The sequence below is a fragment of the Orcinus orca genome, chromosome 14 (genome assembly GCF_937001465.1).
Source record: "Orcinus orca chromosome 14, mOrcOrc1.1, whole genome shotgun sequence".
Taxonomy (NCBI): domain Eukaryota; kingdom Metazoa; phylum Chordata; class Mammalia; order Artiodactyla; family Delphinidae; genus Orcinus; species Orcinus orca.
Genome location: NC_064572.1, coordinates 64,240,134 through 64,262,568, shown reverse-complemented (window position 1 = coordinate 64,262,568; position 22,435 = coordinate 64,240,134). Strand labels below are relative to the sequence as shown.

General features: G+C 40.7%; 1 protein-coding gene and 1 non-coding gene across 9 annotated transcripts in view; one reads left to right on the top strand and one right to left on the bottom strand.

Annotated features, from left to right (window-relative positions):
* ARMH3 (armadillo like helical domain containing 3) overlaps window positions 1-22,435 on the top strand; it is a 169,716-nt gene that overhangs the window by 3,152 nt on the left and 144,129 nt on the right. For 2 of the 8 annotated variants that reach the window (XM_049696928.1, XM_049696929.1), the window contains exons 1-4: window positions 895-1,462; window positions 19,310-19,422; window positions 21,951-22,007; window positions 22,117-22,263. In XM_049696928.1, coding sequence (XP_049552885.1) covers window positions 19,321-19,422; window positions 21,951-22,007; window positions 22,117-22,263 — 306 coding nt within the window. In that variant the 5' untranslated portion in view covers window positions 895-1,462; window positions 19,310-19,320. Of the gene's footprint in view, window positions 1-888; window positions 1,477-19,309; window positions 19,423-19,469; window positions 19,549-21,950; window positions 22,008-22,116; window positions 22,264-22,435 lie in introns of those variants that run through there. The other 6 variants (XM_049696932.1, XM_049696930.1, XM_049696926.1 and 3 more) reach the window with 6 other exon arrangements.
* TRNAR-CCU (transfer RNA arginine (anticodon CCU)) lies at window positions 3,272-3,344 on the bottom strand. The gene has a single exon. It is a non-coding gene; the product is annotated as a tRNA-Arg (tRNA).

Sequence of the window (22,435 nt, the reverse complement as noted above, 5' to 3'; positions counted from 1 at the left end):
AGAGGTTGCGCTCTTACCTACTCAGTCTGTGGACTTATAAACTTACCCTCTGCTGAATCTGTATTTAATTCAATTCCCACCAGTGTATTGTGTTTCTTCACCTTCACACTTTCACCTTTCCTTTTCTTCTCTCCTCTAAAACTTAATTTCATCTTCATCTTCCCCCAAAAAGCCTCTGAAGATTGACAGGGAATTTTCCATTCTCTGAATTTTCAGGGCATTTACAGCTTGAGCTTTTCTAAGCCTACCTTCGATAATTCACTGTTTGATATTTAAAACATTTAATTGTATATCTATTTTTCTATCTATCATCTGTCTATCACTTTCTTACAATATAATCTCAGAATTGTAACTGTTTTTCTTTTTACTACTCCCAGAATTGGGTATTCAGTAGGTGCTCAACAAAGATGTGCTAAAAGGAAGTCAGGTATGGAAGGGGTTCTTTCAGCTGTACAGGAGGCTTCTAACTCATGTTCAGGAACAATAGTTCTTGGGGTTCACCTCAAGATGCCTTCCTATCACCACTTCTCACTCTTTTTTTATATCCTATTAGGGTACAACTTTTTACCACTAATCATGTTTTATGCCACTGTGTAAACAGACAAGAAAAATTAAAAGTTACCTGGGCTTTTGGGCTATTAAGACCTCCTTCCTGATAGATCTGGGTTTAAACTTTCCTTCACCTCTTACTAACTCTAGAACATTAAGCAAGCTGTTTAATCACTCAAAACCTTTTTTATTTTTTTTATCTGTGAGGTACCAACTTTATAAAGTCATTATAAGGAGGCACATACACACACGCACACACTGCCCGGCATGTCTTTTTTTTTGGGTTTTTTTTCCAGATTCTTTTTTTTTTTAAATTTTATTTTCTGCATGTCTTTTTTTAATCTTCCATTTTGCGTGTGAGAAAACTGAGACTCAGAGAGGTAACTTGCCAAGTTGACACAGATTTACACGGTGCTTTGTACATAGCAGGCATACAATTACATATATGTTGACTGAATGAGTTTGTCTCCAATCTTTCACTTACAGAGTTGCAATAAAGAGCTTGGAACATATATCTTTCCAAACTTTGCCAGTGTTTTTAGAGGATGTATTTACTGCTGGAAGTGGAATTGCCGATTTCAGGGTCTGTCATATTTAAAGAAACTGCTAATTCAACTTGCATCCAGTAGACTCTTGATACATGTTTCTTTTGCTAATTTCTTTCTCGTGGTGCATTTTGGGAGTCGTAGTCTTTGTGATGGTTGCTGGGAATCGTGGTCCGAGCCAGTCTCAGGCAGTCGGCGCGGGCGAACGTATCACGCGGCAGGCTTTAGGATCCTGCGGGGCACGGCGGGCCGGGGGAAGGGTCTGGGGAGGTCGGGAGCGCGTCCGTGAGCCCGGAGCAGCTGTGGCGTCGGTGGCGTCGGGAGCGAGCCGGTCCGGGAGCGGCGCGGGTGGTGGAGGAGGAGGCAGGGTAAGCGGCGCTCGGTAAGCGGCGCTGGCCCGGGCCGGTCTCCGAACCTGGCCAACCTCTGCGGGTACTGCCATACTAGGCCTTGGCCCTGAGGCGGCCCTGGAGGCGGGGCCTGCGCTCGCTAGGGCACGACAGGGGTTATGCGGGGAGAGGGAGGGAGGGCAGCTGTTGAGGAGCGCAGAGGCTGCGTGCGGCGGAGCGGAGAGAGAAGCGGCTCGCTACTCCAGCTGCCGGTCCCTCTAACCCTCCAGTGCCGGTCACACGCCTCTCGCTCCGGGTCCCTGCTGGGCCCTCCTGGCAGCCGAGGCGCCGACCTTTTACCCCGCAAGAGGCTGACTCCGACCCCTCAGGCTACCTTGAAAGCTTTCCTCCCAGGTGTTTCCCACCCGAGTGGCCTTCTTCCCAGCCTGTTTCTGGGGTGAGGGCGTGGGGCAAGACCTCGGAGAAGGGCTAGAAGAAGCCCTGTCTGCTCGAAGTCATCAGGCGTCCCGGAAGGTCCCCGTCTCCTCTTTACAGTCTCTGACCGCCGGGCTTCAGCCCGCCCTTTACACACAATCATTGAAGCTACCGTGTTTTCTCTGGTTACTCTGTGTGAACCTGGGAAACGAACCTGTTTCCAGGCAAGTGTAGGGAAGAAACGGGAGATAAAAACTGGTTCCCTGGGGAAGAACTATCAGAAACTGAGGAGTGCTGCCTTTCGACATGGGGACGTAGAAACTTGGGCAGGCCCGAATAAATGTGGATCATCCGACCCTCCCCAATTCTTCCTCTCCAGAAAAAGTTTTGAGTTCAGTGAGAGCTGTTTCTTTGCTATTCTATACTCTCTCTGACTTTGTAAACCAGGGCAAATAGGATTTGTGTCCCTGCTCTTAATTTAGCACAAGTTAATTGGAATTATTTTGGGTGTACCTTCAGTTGGTCTTGTGTGCACAGTGGTTCCTATGTGAGGGCTTTTCCGGATATCAGATCAATCAGTCTAGAGAAAGGTGGATCCTTCTAGTTAGGATTGTGAAGGGGGACTCTCATTCGTTCCTTAATGAATAGGGGAGCCTTTAACATATTTTCATTGGATGTTTAGGCATTATAATTCCTACACTTGTTCGACATTTGAATAATAATAATAAAACCTCTTGAAAACTCAAAGCAGTGTTATGAAAGTTGGACTTTTACATAGAGCCAAGTTCAAGAATCCATAAAATTTTGGGAAAATAACCAAATAACAAATTGATCCAGGATATATGAGGGCACACAATTTATTAAACACACATTTATTGAGCACTTGTTAAGTTTTCTTTTTAATGCATTTTTGGCAGCACCGGGTCTTAGTTGCGGCATGTGGGATCTTCGTTGCGGCATGTGGCATCTTTCATTTTTATTTTTTATTTTTAATTAATTAATTTATAGCTGCATTGGGTCTTCATTGCTGCGCGCAGGCTTTTCTTTAGTTGCGGCGAGCGCAGGCTACTCTTCGTTGCAGCGCGCAGGCTTCTCATTACGGTGGCTTCTCTTGTTGCGGAGCACAGGCTCTGGGCACACGGGCTTCAGTAGTTGTGGCACACGGGTTCAGTAGTTGTGGCACACGGGTTCAGTAGTTGTGGCTCATGGGCTCTAGAGCGCAGCTTCAGTAGTTATGGCGCATGGGCTTAGTTGCTCCATGGGATGTGGGATCTTCCTGGACCAGGGCTTGAACCAGTGTCCCCTTCATTGGCAGGTGGATTCTTAACCTATGTGGCATCTTTTAGTTGCAGCATGCGGACTTTTTAGTTGTGGCATGCGGACTCTTAGTTGCGGCATGCATGCGGGATCTAGTTCCCCAACCAGGGATCGAACCCAGGCCCCCTGCATTAGGAGTGCAGAGTCTTACCCACTGGACCACTGGGGAAGTCCCTATTGAGCACTTATTATGTAACTGGCACTGGGGTTAGAAATATGAATATCTTTCTTCAAGAACATCAGAGAGACATATTCACATGAAAATTGTAGTGTTGTGTGTTACATATCCATTAAAAGGAATTTATATGGTGTGAAGGAAATATTACCATTGCCTGGAAAGTCAGGGAAATGTTTGTAGGGAGGAGATACTTGAGTTGGGTGTTGGAAGATGGGTAGGAGGTTGCACAAGTAAAGAAAGGCATTCCAGATGGAGACAACAGCATGAGTAAAGGCATGGTGAAAGTGTGAGGAAAAAAAAATAACATGATGTTTAAGTGTCAGAAATTTGTCCAAAACAGGATGTGTGGTGGGGAAATTGCCAGGTGAGACTGAAAAGAGAGTAGGGAGGTATTGGAGCGTTTTAATGTTAGGGAGTGACAAGTGCAGATTAAGGTAATGAGAAATGAGGCAGTGAGACAAATTAGAGTTGTTGCAGTTGACTGAGAGTCTGAATAAAATGTGGCCGTGGGAATGAAGAGGAGGGGAATGGATTTTAGAAATATTTCTAAGATAGCTGTAATATGATTTAGTGACTGGGGAGAGACAGTGGGCTAAGTTTTCTAATTTGAGAAATTGGGTAAATGGGAATTTCATTGACCAGGATATGGATTAGTAAAAGTAGAGCAGATTTTTTTTTGCGGTATGTGGGCCTCTCACTGTTGTGGTCTCTCCCGTTGCGGAGCACAGGTTCCGGATGCGCAGGCTCAGCAGCCATGGCCCATGGGCCTAGCCGCTCCGCGGCATGGGGGATCTTCCCGGACCGGGGCACAAACCTGTGTCCCCTGCATCGGCAGGCGGACTCTCAACCATTGCGCCACCAGGGAAGCCCTGGAGCAGATTTTGTTAAGGTTTGGGTGGCTATAGAAAGAGGTATAGGGGAGCTAGTCTGGTATGCTGAGATCAAGTTGTCATGGGATATGTACATGGAGATGTTACTAGGCAGCTGGAAGTAAGGAGGCCTGGTGAGCTTGATATCTTGGCAATAGCTTGGAGTAAGTGAGGACATATTTGAAAAAAAATCCTGGGAAAATAATGTTTATTTTATTTCTTTATAAGGAAATATTAGAATATGCCCTTCTTCCACTTAATAGTGAGCTTCTCAAGGCAGGGACCATATACCTCAATAATTTTGCATCCCTTTCCCCCTTATACAATGCCTGTGTTATTATAAGCTCTGAATAAATGTTAGTTAAGCTAGCAGGAAATCAGTTTACTTTGCCAGGTCGAAGTTACCTTTTGGGCTTTCTTTAAGAAGATTATGGGAGTCTGTCTTATAATTTTCATTTTATACTTAGGTGGTATTCATGAGGCTTGTATGGGTCAACAGGAAAGGAAATGAAGAAGATATGAGTGATGTGTTGCTGCTTGAGGAAGTTCAGGGCATGAGCAGGAGATAGACAGTATTAATTTATAAGAGGCTGCTGCTCATTGAGAAGAGGATCTTACAATGAATTCTCATTCTGGGAGATGTCAGAAAAATGTGATTTTCAATCAGAGTTTCCTGAAATCCTGTCAATTTGAAGTTGGTTCCTCCTTCTGAAGGTGCAAGTGCATTCCTTCTTGTGTAAAATCATTTGAAAGGGAACCTGAGGTGGTCATGTTTATTTAAACCTCTTCATCTGTATTATTAGTTTGTGAAAGTTGGCAGACTCAGTAGATTCTGATGGGACCAGACTGAATTCTCTTCTGTGAAGCTAGTTCACTTCTAGTAGGTACAGACTATGGCTGATATCCAGAGTAGAGACTGCAGAAGTCCTGGTTTTGCCATTTGCTGTTTAGTCTTGGGAAAGTCCCTGAGTTAATTCCACTTTCAAGTGTAGCCTAAATACTCACTCTGAGGTGAGCGCTGTTTAGAGCACACACAAGATATAGACGCTGCCCCATAGTGGCACATGTGCTTATTACTGAATCAGGCTGGTTCTATCCTAGCATCTAGAAAATAGGGATGATGCTTGTCAGATGATGTCCTGAGTTGACTGACTTTTCTTGGATCAAGTGGGAATGTTGATATTATGGATATCAGTTTGGAGTTTCCATAGAATTTTAACTGAATCTGGATTTTGAATGTTCTACTAGTTAGCACCTGCTTTTTTTGCACTGACAAGATATTCTTATAGGGAGAAGGGCTACCAGACAGAAAGATTTAGTGGCTGTACCACTTAAAATCCGTTACTTTGGGCAAAGTAACATCCTCATTGTAAAATTATGGTATTAGTACCTACTTCATTTGTTTATTGTGAGGATTAAGTACAGCATATTTAAATCACTTAGAATAGTGCCAAGTACATAGTGACTACTCAGTAGTGTTATTTATTATTATATACCACCTTGAGTGGGAGGCTGTGCTCTGAAAGATTTGGAGGAATGAGTGATGAATTCCATCCCCAGTAATTAAAAAAAACAGAAATGATAGAACAAAAGGGTGGACAGTTCTGGAGCCTGTGGAAGGGAAACCACATTCACAGAAAGATAGCCAAAATGAAAAGGCAGAGGACTTTGTACCAGATAAAGGAACAAGATAAAACCCCAGAAAAACAATGAAGTGGAGATAGGCAAGCTTCCTGAAAAAGAATTCACAATAATGATAGTGAAGATGATCCAGGACCTCGGAAAAAGAATGGAGGCAAAGATCGAGAAGATGCAAGAAATGTTTAACAAAGAACTAGAAGAATTAAATAGGAAACACCCAGAAGAATTACAGAACAAACAAACAGAGATGAACAATACAATAACTGAAATGAAAAATACACTAGAAGGAATCAATAGTAGAATAACTGAGGCAAAAAAACGGATAAGTGACCTGGAAGACAGAATGGTGGAATTCACTGCCATGGAACAGAATAAAGGAAAAAGAATGAAAAGAAATGAAGACAGCCTAAGAAACCTCTGGGACAACATTAAATGCAACAATATTTGCATTTTAGGGGTCCCAGAAGGAGAAGAGAGAGAGAAAGAACTGGAGAAAATATTTGAAGAGATTATAGTCAAAAACTTCCCTAACGTGGTAAAGGAAATAGCCATCCAAGTTCAGGAAGTGCAGGATAGACCCAAGGAGAAACACGCTGAGACACATAGTAATCAATTTGACAAAAATTAAAGACAAAGAAAAATTATCAAAAGCAACAAGGGAAAAATGATAAGTAACATACAAGGGAGCTCCCATAAGGTTAATAGCTGATTTCTCAGCAGAAACTCTACAAGCCAGAAGGGAGTGGCATGATATATTTAAACTTATGAAAGGGAAGAACTTACACCCAAGATTACTCTACCCGGCAAGGATCTCATTCAGATTTGATGGAGAAATCAAAAGCATTACAGATAAGCAAAAGCTAAGAGAATTCAGCACCACCAAACCAGCTCTACAACAAATGCTAAAGGAACTTCTCTAAGTGGGAAACACAAGAGAAGAAAAGCACCTACAAAAACAAACCCATAGTAATTAAGAAAATGGTCATAGGAACATACATATTGATAATTGCCTTAAACGTGAATGGATTAAATGCTCCAACCAAAAGACACAGGCTCGCTGAATGGATACAAAAACAAGACCCATATATATGCTGTCTACAAGAGACCCACTTCAGACCTAGGGACACACACAGACTGAAAGTGAGGGGATGGAAAAAGATATTCCATGCAAATGGAAATCAAAAGAAAGCTGGAATAGCAATACTCATATCAGATAAAATAGACTTTAAAATAAAGAATGTTACACAAGACAAGGAAGGACACTACATAATGATCAAGGGATCAATCCAAGAGGAAGATATAACAATTATAAATATATATGCACCCAACATAGGAGCACCTCAATACATAAGGCAACTGCTAACAGCTATAAAAGAGGAAATCGACAGTAACACAATAATAGTGGGGACTTTAACACCTCACTTACACCAATGGACAGATCATCCAAACAGAAAATTAATAATGAAACACAAGCTTTACATGACACAATAGAGCAGATAGATTTAATTGATATTTATAGGACACTCCATCCAAAAACAGCAGATTACACTTTCTTCTCAATTGTACGTGGAACATTCTCCAGGATAGGTCACATCTTGGGTCACAAATCAAGGCTCAGTAAATTTAAGAAAATTGAAATCATAGCAAGCATCTTTTCTGACCACAACGCTATGAGATTAGAATTCAATTACAGGGAAAAAAAAGTGAAAAACACAAACATGGCGGCTAAACAATACGTTACTAAATAACCAAGAGATCACTGAAGAAATCAAAGAGAAAATCAAAAAATACCTAGAGACAAATTACAACAAAAACACGATGATCCAAAACCTATGGGATGCAGCAAAAGCAGTTCTAAGAGGGAAGTTTATAGCAATACAAGCCTACCTCAAGAAACAAGAAAAATCTCAAATAAACAATTTAACCTTACACCTAAAGGAACTAGAGAAAGAAAAACAAACAAAACCCAAAGTTAGTAGAAGAAATCATGAAGATCAGAGCAGAAATAAATGAAATAGAAACAAAGAAAACAATAGCAAAGATCAATAAAACTAAAAGCTAGTTGTTTGAGAAGATAAACAAAATTGATAAACCTTTAGCCAGACCCATGAAGAAAAAGAGGGAGAGGACTCAAATCAATAAATTTAGAAATGAAAAAGGGGAAGTTTCAACAGACACTGCAGAAATACAAAGCATCTTGAGAGACTACTACAAGCAACTCTGTGCCAATAAAATGTACAACCTGGAAGAAATGGACAAATTCTTAGAAAGGTTTAACCTTCCAAGACTGAACCAAGAAGAAACAAAATATGAACAGACCAATCACAAGTAATGAAATTGAAACTATGATTTAAAATCTTCCAACAAACAAAAGTTTAGGAGCAGATGGCTTCACAGGTGAATTCTTTCAAACATTTAGAGAAGAGCTAACACCCATCCTTCTCAAACTCTTCCAAAACATTGCAGAGGAAGGAACACTCCCAAACTCATTCTGTGAGGCCACCATCACCCTGATACCAAAACCAGACAAAGATACTTATAGACCAGTGTCACTGATGAATATAGATGCAGAAATCCTCAACAAAATGTTAGCAAACAGAATCCAACAACACATTAAAAGGATCATACACCCTGATCAAGTGGGATTTATCCCAGGGATGCAAGGATTCTTCAGTATACGCAAATCAATCAATGTGATACACCATATTAACAAATTGAAGAAGAAAAACCATATGATCATCTCAATAGATGCAGAAAAAGCTTTTGACAAAATTCAACACCCGTTTATGATAAAAACTCTCCAGAAAGTGGGCATAGAGGGAACCTACCTCAACATAATAAAGGCCATATACGACAGACCCACAGCAAACATCATTCTCAATGGTGAAAAACTGAAAGCATTTCCTCTAAGATCAGGAACAAGACAAGGATGTCCACTCTCACCACTATTATTCAACATAGTTTTGGAAGTCCTAGCCACGACAATGGGAGAAGAAAAAGAAATAAAAGGAATACAAATTGGAAAAGAAGAAGTAAAACTGTCACTGTTTGCAGATGACATGATACTACCTAGCGAATCCTAAAGAGGCCACCAGAAAACTACTAGAGCTAATCAATGAATTTGGTAAAGTTGCAGGATACAAAATTAATGCACAGAAATCTCTTACATTCCTATACACTAATGATGAAAAATCTGAAAGAGAAGTAAACACTCCCATTTACCATCGCAACAAAAAGAATAAAATACCTAGGAATAAACCTACCTAGGGAGACAAAAGACCTATGTGCAGAAAACTATAAGACAATGATGAAAGAAATTAAAGATGATACCTACAGATGGAGAGATATACCATGTTCTTGGATTGGGAAATCAATATTGTGAAAATGACTGTACTACCCAAAGCAATCTGCAGATTCAATGCAATCCCTATCAAATTACCAATGGCATTTTTTTACCGAACTAGAACAACAAATCTTAAAATTTGTATGGAGACACAAGACTCCGAATAGCCAAAGCAGTCTTGAGCGAAAAAAATGGAGCTGGAGGAATCAGACTCCCTGACTTCAGACTACACTACAAAGCTACAGTAATCAAGACAATATGGTCCTGGCACCAAAACAGAAATATAGATCAATGGAACAGGATAGAAAGCCCAGAGATAAACCCATGCATCTATGCTCAACTAACCTATGACAAAGGAGGCAAGGATATAATGTAGAGAAAAGACAGTCTCTTCAATAAGTGGTGCTGGGAAAACTGGACAGCTACATGTAAAAGAATGCAATTAGAACACTCCCTAACACCATACACAAAAATAAACTCAAAATGGATTAGAGACCTAAATGTAAGACTGTACACTATAAAACTCTTAGAGGAAAACATAGGAAGAACACTCTTTGAGATAAATCACAGCAAGGTCTTTTTGATCCACCTCCTAGAGTAAGGGAAATAAAAACAAAAATAAACAAATGGGACCTAATGAACCTTAAAAGCTTTTGCAAAGCAAAGGAAACTACAAACAAGACGAAAAGACAACCCTCAGAATGGGAGAAGATATTTGCAAATGAATCAACGGACAAAAGATTAATCTCCAAAATATATGAACAGCTCATGCAGCTCAATATTAAAAGAACAAACAACCCAATCAAAAAAATGGTCAGAAGACCTAAATAGACATTTCTCCAAAGAAGACATACAGATGGCCAGGAAGCACATGAAAAGCTGCTCAACATCACTAATTATTAGAGAAATGCAAATCAAAACTACAGTGAGGTATCACCTCACACCAGTTAGAATGGGCATCATCAGAAAATCTACAAACAGTAAGTGCTGGAGAGGGTGTGGAGAAAAGGGAACCCTCTTGCGCTGTTGGTGGGAATGTAAATTGATACAGCCACTATGGAGAACATTATGGAGGTTCCTTAAAATACTAAAAATAGAATTACCATATGACCCAGCAATCCCACTACTGGGCATATACCCAGAGAAAGTTATAATTCAAAAAGACACATGCACCCCAATGTTCATTGCAGCACTATTTACAATAGCCAGGTCATGGAAGCAACCTAAATGCCCATTGACAGATGAATGGATAAAGAAGATGTGGTACATATATACAATGGAATATTACTCAGCCATAAAAAGGAACGAAATTCTGTCATTTGTGGAGACGTGGATGGATCTAGAGACTGTCACACAGAGTGAAGTAAGTCAGAAAGAGAAAAACAAATATTGTATATTAACGCATATATGTGGAACCTAGAAAAATGGTACAGATGAACCAGTTTGCCAGGCAGAAATAGAGACACAGATGTAGAGAACAAACGTATGGACACCAATGGGGAAAAGTGGTGGGGTGGGGGTGGGATGAATTGGGCAATTGGGATTGACATATATACACTAATTTGTATAAAATGGATAACTAATAAGAACCTGCTGTATAAAAAAATAAGTAAAATAAAATTCGATAAAAAAACTGTAAAAGAACAGAAGAGTGGTGGCCTGTCCTGGAGCTCTCTATGAAGGGAATTTAGAGAGGTGGCTTCAAGAATGCAGGCCTCACTTCATTTTCATTTTGGAGGTATGAAAGACTTGGAGTGACTAGCAGTAAAAATCCATTAAAATGGAAAGGAGTTATAGGCTGGTTTTAGAGCCAATCTATAGGGTGCAATTGAGGGAACCTGTGTCCCATGCTACTGAGAGAAGGTATGGCAGGGAATCATGTGGAACAGCAGTATGTGAATGCAGCAAGTGAGCTAAATCCTTGGGGCCTTCAGAAAGGAAGAGGCATGTTAGGAGCTAGTTTGAGAAACGAAGTGTTGGTGTTTGGAGGTAGAAATGCCTTGCATTATAGTGCTAGTGTTTACCTTGAGAGTGTGGGATGCCTTGCAGAAGAACATACGGAGCAGATAACTTTTGCCTAAAGATTTAAAAAAAACCCTCGCATCTAGAGGAACTAGGGAACTCTTTTTAGGAGAGTCTTGGAGGAGGCTATTTCTGGCTTTATAAACATATTGCCCCCTCTTGTGTGTTGGGTGAATGGCTTATTGTCAGACAGTGGAATGGTAATATCTGACTCAGCCACATCTCTTGGGCAGACAGGGTTTTCATCTCCTTCACTAGGCATTGTGGATTACTATGGTCAGTGTGTTTTGTAGTGATCCTTCACAGATGGGCAAACTGCGGCTAAGATCCTAAGGAAAGGGGATGCGTTGGTGAGTTAATATGGGGGGAATGAGCTGGAAGTAGGTAAGGATTGCTCCAGTGCCTTTTCTAGAGATGGCAGAAGTTTTATTCATCCTCTCAAAATCATCTTCTGTCCAGATGCTCCTTTCTTTTGAAGGCCTGATTTAAGGCTCAGATGAGTACTTCTCAAACTTTAGTGAGCATCAGAATTATTTGGGGCAGGGTTTTTCAACCTCGGCATTATTGACTTATTGGGCCATATAATTCTTTGTTGTGTTAACTGTTCTGTATACTTTAGGATGTTTAGCAGCATCCCTGGCCTCTACCCAGTAGATGCTAGTAGTACCTTCCCTCCCAGTTGTGACAACCAAAAATGTCTCCAGGCATTGACAAATGTCCCCTGGGAGGCAGAATTGCCCCAGTTGAGAACCACTGACTGGAGTGATTATTAAAAATGTAGACCTCTGGGCTTCCCTGGTCGGGCGGTGGTTGGGAGTCCACCTGCCGATGCAGGGGACGCGGGTTTGGGACGCGGGTTTGTGCCCCGGTCCGGGGGGATCCCACATGCCGCGGAGCGGCTGGGCCCGTGAGCCGTGGCCGCTGAGCCTGCGCGTCTGGAGCCTGTGCTCCGCAGCTGGAGAGGCCACAACAGTGAGAGGCCCGCGTACCGCAAAAAAAAAAAAAAAAAAAAAAATGTAGACTTCTAATCCTTATCTTGAAAAATCTGTTTCAGTAGTGGGGAGGGGGGCTTAGGAGTCTACCTTTCCAGGAGGCATGCCAGGAGATTCTGAAACATGTGATCACGGCTCTGCAGGGGTAAAGCATTTTTTACAATATCTTTCCATTCATAATGAAGTTTTGGTGGAGAATTATCCTCAGAGCACTGACTTAGCTCAGTTAAAATAGTATCAATTAAATCCTGTAGTGGATATCAGTGTATTTCGGCCTTGTTAAAATTTGTTTTCTGTTTACCATATTGAATACATCTGTCAACTTGAATAGAAACTCAGATTCCTCTCTAGTTTTTCCGAAGTTTTCTACTATTTCATTAATTTGTCTCTTTTTCACTTTACCGTTATCAATATTTATATACATATGCATGTATCAGACAGTTATCTTTTACTTCCTACCGTGGCACATCTACCTACCGGCAAACTAGTGATGAAACTCAAGATATCTGGACATTCCAGAGTTTGTTCATTAAGGTCAGTGAGCATATACGTTTCCTCCTCACTTACCTGGAACCTCTTCGGTTTCTTTGCAGATGCTCAGCTTTGGTTATGTGTAGGTTACTCTACTTCTGCTCATTCCTCCTCAGTATAGTACAGTGGTTAAAGGCTGAACTCAAACATCAGGCTGTCTGGGTTTGAGTCCCTACTTTCACTTATCCTGGCAAATTTTTAAATTTTTGTTTTTTAACCACTTCATGCTTTAGTTTTCTTATTGTAAAGTTCCTGGATCATAGGTTTGTTGTGAGGATGAAATGAATTAATGTACATAAAGTGCTTGGAACAGTGCTTGGTATGTAGCAAGTACGAAATAAGTGTTAACTCTTTGGTGGTTATTTTAGATCAGTGTCCTATGTGTGCAAGGTGGGGTCCCTATTAGCCTTTGTTCTAGTGTTCTGCATGGGTATTGTTAAATTTTCATATACGTATATGAGCACATGCAGTATTTTAGGTTGAGGAACAGTGTACATAATGTGAAGTGTATGACTTGATAATTCTTTTACACATGTACATATTTGTGTGACTTCCACTCAGGTCAAGATAAACCACGTTTCTGGCACCTCAGAAGGCTTCCTTGTGCTCCTTCCCACTCATCTCCCCACCCAGGGTAACCACTATTCGGATGTCTGTCACCGTAGACTAATTTTGCCTTTTTGAGTTTCACATAAATGAAATCATTAGTTCGTACTCCCTCCCTCCCTTCCTTCCTCCCTCCCTCCCTCCCTCCCTTCCTTCCTCCCTCCCTCCCTCCCTTCCTTCCTTCCTGCGTTGGGTCTTTGTTGCTGTGCACAGGCTTTCTCTAGTTGCGGCAAGCTGGGGCTGCTCTTCGTTGTGGTGGCTTCTCTTGTTGCGGAGCATGGGCTCTAGGCATGCGGGCTTCAGTAGTTGTGGCACGCAGGCTCAGTAGTTGTGGCTTGCAGGCTCTAGAGCACAGTCTCAGTAGTTGTGGCGCAAGGGCTTAGTTGCTCCACGGCATGTGGGATCTTCCTGGACTAGGGCTCGAACCCTGCCTTGGCAGGTGGATTCTTAACCACTGCGCCACCAGGGAAGCCCCACTTGAATAAGTTTTACAAAAACCTTTCAAAAAGGGAATGTTTGTACTATAGGCACTCTGGCATTTCTGTTTCTTGAACATGCCAAGTGTGTTCAAATCTTGGAGCCTTTGCACTTGCCATTGCCTCTGTCTGAACACTTTTCCCAAGATTTTCACATGGCTGTTTTCTTTCTGTTATTCTGATCTCAGTCCACATATCACTTCCCATAGAGGCCTTTAATCTGCAATCTGTTGTAGTACCCCTAGACAATTTGTCTTCAAGATACTTATCATTGTCTCAACTTAACTTGTCTTTCTTCCTCTACTAGAATGAAAACTCTGAGAGCAGGGATCTTGTCTGCTTGTTCACTGCTGTATCCCTAATGCTTAGGTGATCAATGTTTGTTGAATGAACACCTGATCTGTGCATGTTTTTTTCTTCCTAGATGATGGGCACATTTATTTTTATTAATTTTCCTTCTTTCCCCTTCTTCTTTTCTTTCTCTTCTCCTTTTTCTTTTTTTATATACTGGTTGAAATGTTTTGGGATGTTTACCTTAGCATCTACCTACACTAGTGTTTTGGAGCGTCCCTGGACAGTGAAGTGTGAGGGTGGTACTTGATAATAGTCCATTACAAGTATGAGCCTAGAACTCCAGACCATTGCATTGAAAGCCTACAGAGAGCTGTTCCATGCCCTCCCCCCATTTATCGAAATATAATTTACATATAACATTGTATAATTTTAAGATATGCAATACGATGATTTGATACACATATATATTGTGAAATGATTACCATGATGAAGTTAGTTAACACATCCATTCCCTCACATAGTCACTTTTTTTCGTTTTTTGTGGTGAGAACATTTAAGATTTAATCATAGCAACTTTCAGATATACAATACAGTATTGTTAACTATAGTCACTGGGTTGTATGTTAGATCCCCAGAACTTATTCGTCTTATAACTGGAAGTTTGTACCCTTTGACCAACATCTCTCGATTTGCCCCATCCCCCATCCCCTGGCAACCACCAATCTAATCTACTCCATTTCTATGTGTTTGACTTTTTTTAGATTCCACATATAATTTTTTTTTCAATAAATTTATTTTACTTATTTATTTTTGGCTGCATTGGGTCTTTGTTGCTGTGCACAGGCTTTCTCTAGTTGTGGTGAGCGGGGGGCTACTCTTCATTGCAGTGCATGGGCTTCTCATTGCAGTGGCTTCTCTTGTTGCAGAGCATGGGCTCTAGGCTCATGGGCTTCAGTAGTTGTGGCACGCGGGCTCAGTAGTTGTGGCTCATGGGCTCTGGAGCGCAGGCTCAGTAGTTGTGGTGCATGGGCTTAGTTGCTCCGTGGCATGTGGGATCTTCCCGGACCAGGGCTCAAGTGCCTGTCCCCTGCATTGGCAGGCGGATTCTTAACCACTGTGCCACCAGGGAAGCCCTGGTAGTTTTATTTTTAATATTTGGGGAACCTCCATACTGTTTTTCCATAGTGGCTGTACCAATTTACATTCCTACCAGCAGTGTACAAGGGCTCCCTTTTCTGCACATCCTTGGCATGGCTTCTTTTTACAGATTGGCAAATTCAAGCCAGGAAGGGAAAGGAAACATAAGGTTATAGAATAAGTGTATAAGAATTGGGACTAAAACCAAAGACTTTTTTTTTAGATTTTTTTTCCAGTTTTATTGAGAAATAGTTGACAGACATTACTGTATATATTTAAGATATACAGCATAATGGTTTGATTTATGTATTTGGGGAAATGATTACCTCAACAGATTTAGTTAACCTCCATCATCTCACATAGATACAATACCAAGACTTTTGATAGATTAACTGGTAACTCTGGAAATCAGAGTGAATTTCTATTAGATTAATTTTCTGATACTAGAGTTGGCATGTATTGTGCTCAAGAAGACAGTAAAATAAATGAATAATTAGTTAAGTGTAACTAGCATTCCTTGCTTGTAAGCCATTGGAAGTGTTTGGCTTTAGGTTTTTGATATTTGATTATTTTATCCTGTAGGGATGTGAACTGATGTGCATTTAAGAAGTGTGTGGCTGGATTGCTTTAAGATATAGTTCTTAAAAAGTTGTATGACTTTGGTCTTTCAGAGAGAAGTTGTGCTGCAGGTCATGGGACCAGCAGTCCCTGAGGTTTAGGAATGAAAGACTTCATTGATTTACCATTGAGTTTGGGGGATTTGAAGCCATTCCTAAGTTTGGTGGTAGGTGAAAGTAGTATTGAAAAGTTGCCTAATTCTTTTTTATACTTTGTCTACTGTATGTCTTATTTCTGAGAAACTGTTAATGTCTAAGATGACATTTCTGTGGGATTGCCGTGGCTTTGCTGTGTTTACTTCTTCGCTAGAAGGATTTAAAAGCCTAGATCAACAGAGGTCATAGCGTACTCATAGAATGCTTTTTTCTCTTCCTTGTAGTCCCATAGCATTTTCTTTGTACTTTTACTCTATTTCTCATGATTTGCCTTGTGCTGTGGGTTATTCTGTGCCTGTCTCTGCTAATAGATTGTGAGCTCCTAGAGGATCCGGTCTGTAGTTTCCTCTTTGTAACACCTTAGTGCCTAAACTAGTGCTTTATAATATTTAGGTGTTTCCTATGTGTTTGTGGTATTTCAGGGATGCTAAGAGAATCATTAGATGATATGTCTAGTCCAGTCCCCTAGTTTTACTTGTAAGGAAACTGAGAAGCACAATGATTTACTCAGTGTCATCTAGTTGGTTGGGAGAGCTGTGTTCTAGTCTCAGTTCTGCCGGTTGTTTGTTCCATTATGTCTTGCTGCTCCTCAGCTGGTACTCGTTCTCTCTACAGCAGGGGAGGATTGTGAAAGAGGAAAGAAACACTGGGAGGATAAAAACAGATTACACTCACATTACTGATGTATTCCAGTTTACTGCTTTACCAGTCAGATATTTTACTTTCAAATTTGGAAGCATAAGCTTAATTTCTGAGACCCCAGAAAGAATTTTGTAAGAGTTCTACACTTCTTCCAATCTATTACCCTAGAAACACCCTTCTTTGCTGTGCTTAATGGGTAGAAGTGCTGGCAGAAGGAGGAGACTTTATGTTGTCAGTTTCCAGTCACACTTCAGACAGCTTGGGTGGTAAATTCCAGGTGCCTGTGATGATGACAGAGAGTAATGTGTTGAGGCCCTTGGTTGAATTTCCCCCTGTTCCAAATGGAAGGAGAGTGATGAAAACAATTTAATTTCTTAGGAAATTTGGTACTTCGGGTTGAAATTGTTTTTCCCGCCTCTCCTATTCCCTTTTGCTTATTAGAAAGTATTGAATCTGAAATAGAGAAAGTGAGTTTATTAGATTTAGGCTGGACATTGATTAGCAGTAACTTAATTATAAATCCTCAGAGGGAGATGTTTGTAAACATTTGCTTTTAACATCCAGGGACTTGTGGTTCCCACTATTCTTGTTAATCAACTGGTTGAAGCTGAGCACATGAAAGGTCTGTATCCACTAAGCTTAGAATTGCATTGCTTTTGATTTATTTTAATAGGATCCTCTTGATTTCCAATTTATTTTCCCCCGATAAGGACATCTTCCTCTTGACAACCTATTTAAAAGACACAAGAATGTTTTGAATGGAGGCTGTATTTCATGCTTTAAGGCAAAGCCATGATCAATATAGTATAAATTGCCTGAAAGAATCTTCTCTTTTTTTGTTGTTATTTTTTCCTTCAGTTTTCTCTGGATCGTAAAGGAATTTGAGGGCTTAGTGAGGCTTTGATAGAGACAGATCTAACTAAAATTTTAGGTCAGACCTAGGACTTCTCAGGTCTCCACCATGTAGAATCAGTCAGTGATAAGCATACTCTGAGCATTTACCATGAGCCAAGTGCTTATGGAAAAAGTGTAAGATATAGTCTCTGTGCTAAGGATGCTTAACATCCAGTTGAAATTTTCTGTGCTTTTAGTGCTCAAAAGTGAATCTCCTTTTTGGCTATATGTATTAGAGATAGATGATGTTTGAGATACAGTCTTTTATGCTATTGGATGCATCTCTTCCTTAAACAAAATTTTGATTTGCAAGGTAGTATATATTTTCCAAACATCATTGAACAAAATTAATTTTTTGCTGTGTTGGATTTGTCTGGAAGTGAAATCCGTCTCCTCACTACCATCCATACTTGCTACTGGGTGAGATTAAGTTTCACAACTAGAGCCTAGGATTTAAGAGAAAGAGAGGAATTTTGTCAACAATAGAAAGAATCTGGGAAGTGAGAGAATATGTGTAAATCCACGTGGAGACCTGTGGGGTTTCAAGTTCTCATTTGAAAAAAATTGAGAATTCCTTGAAGCAAGATGGGAAAATTTGAGCATGGTTCATGGAACTGCTTTTATATAGAATTAAAAAAATACTCTGAAGTCTGATCTGCGGTACAGTGTTACAAATATATGTATAATTAAATTTGAGGGACTTCCCTGGTGGTCCAGTGGTTTAGACTGTGAGCTCCCAATGCAAGGGGCCTGGGTTCCATCCCTGGTCAGGGAACTAGATCCCGCATGCATGCCACAACTAAAAGAGCCCGCATGCTGCAATGAAGATCTGTGTGCTGCAACTAACACGCAGTGGAGCCAAATAAATAAATATTAAAAATAGAAACTTGAAAGGAATATATTGTTATTTTTGGTTATTTTGAAATTAAATTTAACTTTTGGTCTTTTAACTGCTGTTTTCTGCCTTGGGTCTCTTTCCAGAGGAATTTCTGAAGATGGTCAAGTGCAGTGTGATTTATGAGGCAGTGAAGGGCAAGTACTTTGCAGTGAGGAGGACCTGCTTACTTTGGGGAAATCAATGGAGCACGTCAGCCTGCAGCACACTTCCTGTCTTAATGGTCCTAAGCTCGATCAATACTTGAAATTTAACTTCATCATCAGTCTGTGGGCAGCGTGTGCTTTGCAGCCTTCCTTCCATCAGCGTCAGATATGTGGCCAGACTTATTACAGATGGAGCTAGTTACACTTTCCTGCTTGGTTTTGCATCTTCTTTAAGTCTTGTCCACTGGCATTTTTTTTTTTTTTTTTTTTTTTGCATTACGCGGGCCTCTCACTGTTGTGGCCTCTCCCGTTGCGGAGCACAGGCTCCGGACGCTCAGGCTCAGCGGCCATGGCTCACGGGCCCAGCCGCTCCGCGGCATGTGGGATCTTCCCAGACCGGGGCACGAACCCGTGTCCCCTGCATTGGCAGGCGGATTCTCAACCACTGCGCCACCAGGGAAGCCCCACTGGCATGTTTTAAGGATGTAAAATGTGTTGTGCTGTAAGCCAAGTAATGATTTAAACCTTGAAATTACCTGGTTAGAGAAGGGGGCGTTGGACAGATGCACAAAATCTATAGCATGGTTGTTTATCATTTCTTCTTCCTAAAAAATTTCCCATTGAGAGGTATTTCAGTAGATTCTCCAACATATTAGAGAGCATTTCTAGCACTAACTGTGGCTTTCTTTTCACAGATTCTCTAACCATGGCACAGGTAGAGAAACGAGGGGGTTTGCTCAGGAAATCTTCAGCCTACAAAAAACCACTGAAGGAAAAAGTGGTGCTGATGTATGATGAGATCTTCATGGTAAGGCCTGGAGCCCTGACATTGGGCACAGGTTGACTCCTTAGTTTCTTGTTCCAAAATGAGAAATAACCTCACCTCTGCCTGCTACCTTCTAGTTCTTCAGAGGGAGAAAGAGAGAGAACAAGGGTGAGGGTGAGCTCTCTCATGGTAGAAATTATGATCATGTGTTAATTAATATAGATTGTTATTATGTTGTTCTTATAGACTGTTGCCTTGAGCTGGGTAAAACAATTGAAAGGAGGGAGGAAGGCTCAGGAAACTTCTTTTCTGATATCTATAAGACTTTTCTTCCTTATGATTTTTTTTTTTTTTTTTTTTTGGCTGTGCCTCGTGGCATGTGGGATCTTAGTTCCCTGGCCAAGGATTGAACCTGTGCCCCCTGCAGTTGAAACGTGGAGTCTTAACCACCGGCCCGTCAGGGAAGTCCCCTTATGATTTGACATAAGGACCTTTCTATCCTAGATGTCCCTTGAATTTCCTTTTGGCTCTAGAATTCTATCTAATTCAGATATTTTAAAAAGATGCACTATTATATTCCATCTCAAGTTGTTAGTGGACAGAACAATTGCTTAGTTAGACTATCTCATCTTCCAATTCTATGAGAAGACTGAGGAATTATTAGCAATTAGATTAGGGGATTTCTTTGGGTCTTCAGAACTGCTTATTGACCATGGTCCAAGCCTGTGTTGTAAAATGTACCCTATCAGGGAAGGTTAGAGTGATTAGAAACCCTGCAGATGTACTTGACTTCTGAAATCCTGGTCATTAGTAGTACATGTAAACATTTAAAACATGTAATACTTGTAAAAGGAGTTAACCATATCTTGTGTAAATCTTGTGGACTCTCTTTCCTAGAAGGAGGATAATGATAATATTTACCCTACCTGGCTCACTGGGCCATTGTATTTCATGTATGTGAATGGGCTTTGAAAACTGAGCAACATACAAATACAATGGGGATGCATGATAATATGACTAATTGATTCAGATGGCTAGGTTCACTTCTCGCTAAGAAGAGAAGAATTTGAGGGAGATTCTTGAGTTCCTACTATGTGCCTGACATTGTTCTAAATGCATCACCAAATACATTAGCTCTAATTCTGACAAGAATGCTGCAAGAAGGCTATGTTTTTACATGTGCCATGTAAAAGAGCATGATAATGAGAAAACTGGCAGTCACAGCTAGAAAGTGAAGGAGCTGTGATTTGAACCCTAGTGTCTGACTCCAGAGTCCTTACTTGTTCAGTTTTGCCACATGGCCTTGGATAAATAACTTGATCAAGTAAAACATCTAATTCTTGGCAAGCCTTAGAGACAAAGTTTGACATGCCGACAGTTAATACAGAATTGCCCAGGGCAGTATAGGTGGCTATACAGAGAAAATGAGTGGTTATTAGGATCCTATTAGGGCTCTTTCTATGTTAAGTAATAAGCTTGGTATACATATGACTCCTGCTTGAGAGAGCTTTGAGCATGGGAAATGCCAGCTCCATGAATTCCCTGTTTCATATATAAACAACAAAATGATATTACAGAAGTGTGAGGGTCAATGTGTGGCCCCTCTTGGGGAGCAGGACTTGAGAGAGAGGGATAGAAAGAATTCACTAAATGAGAACCTTATTAGAAGGCCAGAAATGTTGCTTCTTTATGTCATTCTCAATTAAAAAGCCAGAGGAGATTCCTAGGATAATATCTTCTTATTTGATCAGAAGTTCTTATCTAATGAAGACATTAGTTCTTGGTAGTAATTTTAAAAGGTCAATTTAAGGTAAGGTGATAGCAGGCAATTGACATACTGGTTTTATGTCATTAGCTTTCCTGTGAAGTAAGGGTTCTCTTTTTCTTATTTCACTCACTAACCAGAAGCCTCTAACTTCCTAGAATTTCTGTTTGAAAATTATTGCTAAGAAAATTTGGATTTTAGCACCATAATTTTGCTAATTACGGACCAATTTGAAGTAAGAAAAGAGAATATTACAGGCTCTGTACAGAGGACTAAATGCATACGGGAGGGCAAGTAGAAGCAGGATGTTGTAAAAATCATGGCAGTATTACTTAGATGATCTGGGTTCTGGCTCCTGCACTTGTGTAAGTCTTGTGGACTCTATTTCCTAAAAGGAGGATAATGATAATATCTACCCTACCTGGCTCACTGGGCCATTGTATTTCATGTATGTGAATGGGCTTTGAAAACTGAGTACCATACAAATACAATGGGGATATATCATAATATGACTAACTGACTCAGATGGCTAGGTTCTTTTCTTGCTAAGAAGAGAAAGATTTGAGGGAGGTTCTTTGAGCCATTTAACTTTTGGTGCAGGGAATATATATCCATGCACAATGTCTTCCATTTGGGAAAAGAACCCAAAAAACTTGTTCCCCATTATAGCTGTTTGGAATGACCAAGCATTTTCAAAGTTAATTGTGAAAGGTAAGGTTGATTATGTGTAGTGACCCTTTCAAATGTGTTCTTAATGCTTTGGTGTTAGCTGGGGGTATTGAATATACTTATCTTCCGGTTTCAGACAGAGGACCCTAGTAAGTGCAGTCCTCGATTTTGGGAGGAGCTCTTCCTTATGAAGGTAAGACTTGGTGGCACCTGTGGATTTTCCTGGTAACTGAGATTGCCTTCACATGTGTTCTAGGTGCTGCAGTAAAAATGCACTCAGGCCCTTATTGTTTCCTCGTTAGGTGAATTTAGAGTACCTAGAAGGCAAGCTGGAATCTCTTGATGGTGAGGAGTTAATGAAGATCAAGGAAAATATTAATTGCTTATTTCAACACTGCATCCAGGCTCTGGGAGAGGAGCATCCAATTCGAGTGGTCAATGCATTGCAGGTACAAGGCTGGGAGACTGGGGAAGTCTTGTTTAATAGGAGAAAGAAATTGTAATACATCTATTGGAACTTGAGGAACCTAAAATTGCCCTTAGGTTTGAGGCTTGCTTTCTTTGTTTTTTCTTTATTTCTTTAAGTAATCAAACATCTATGCCATGTTTGTTTAGCCATCT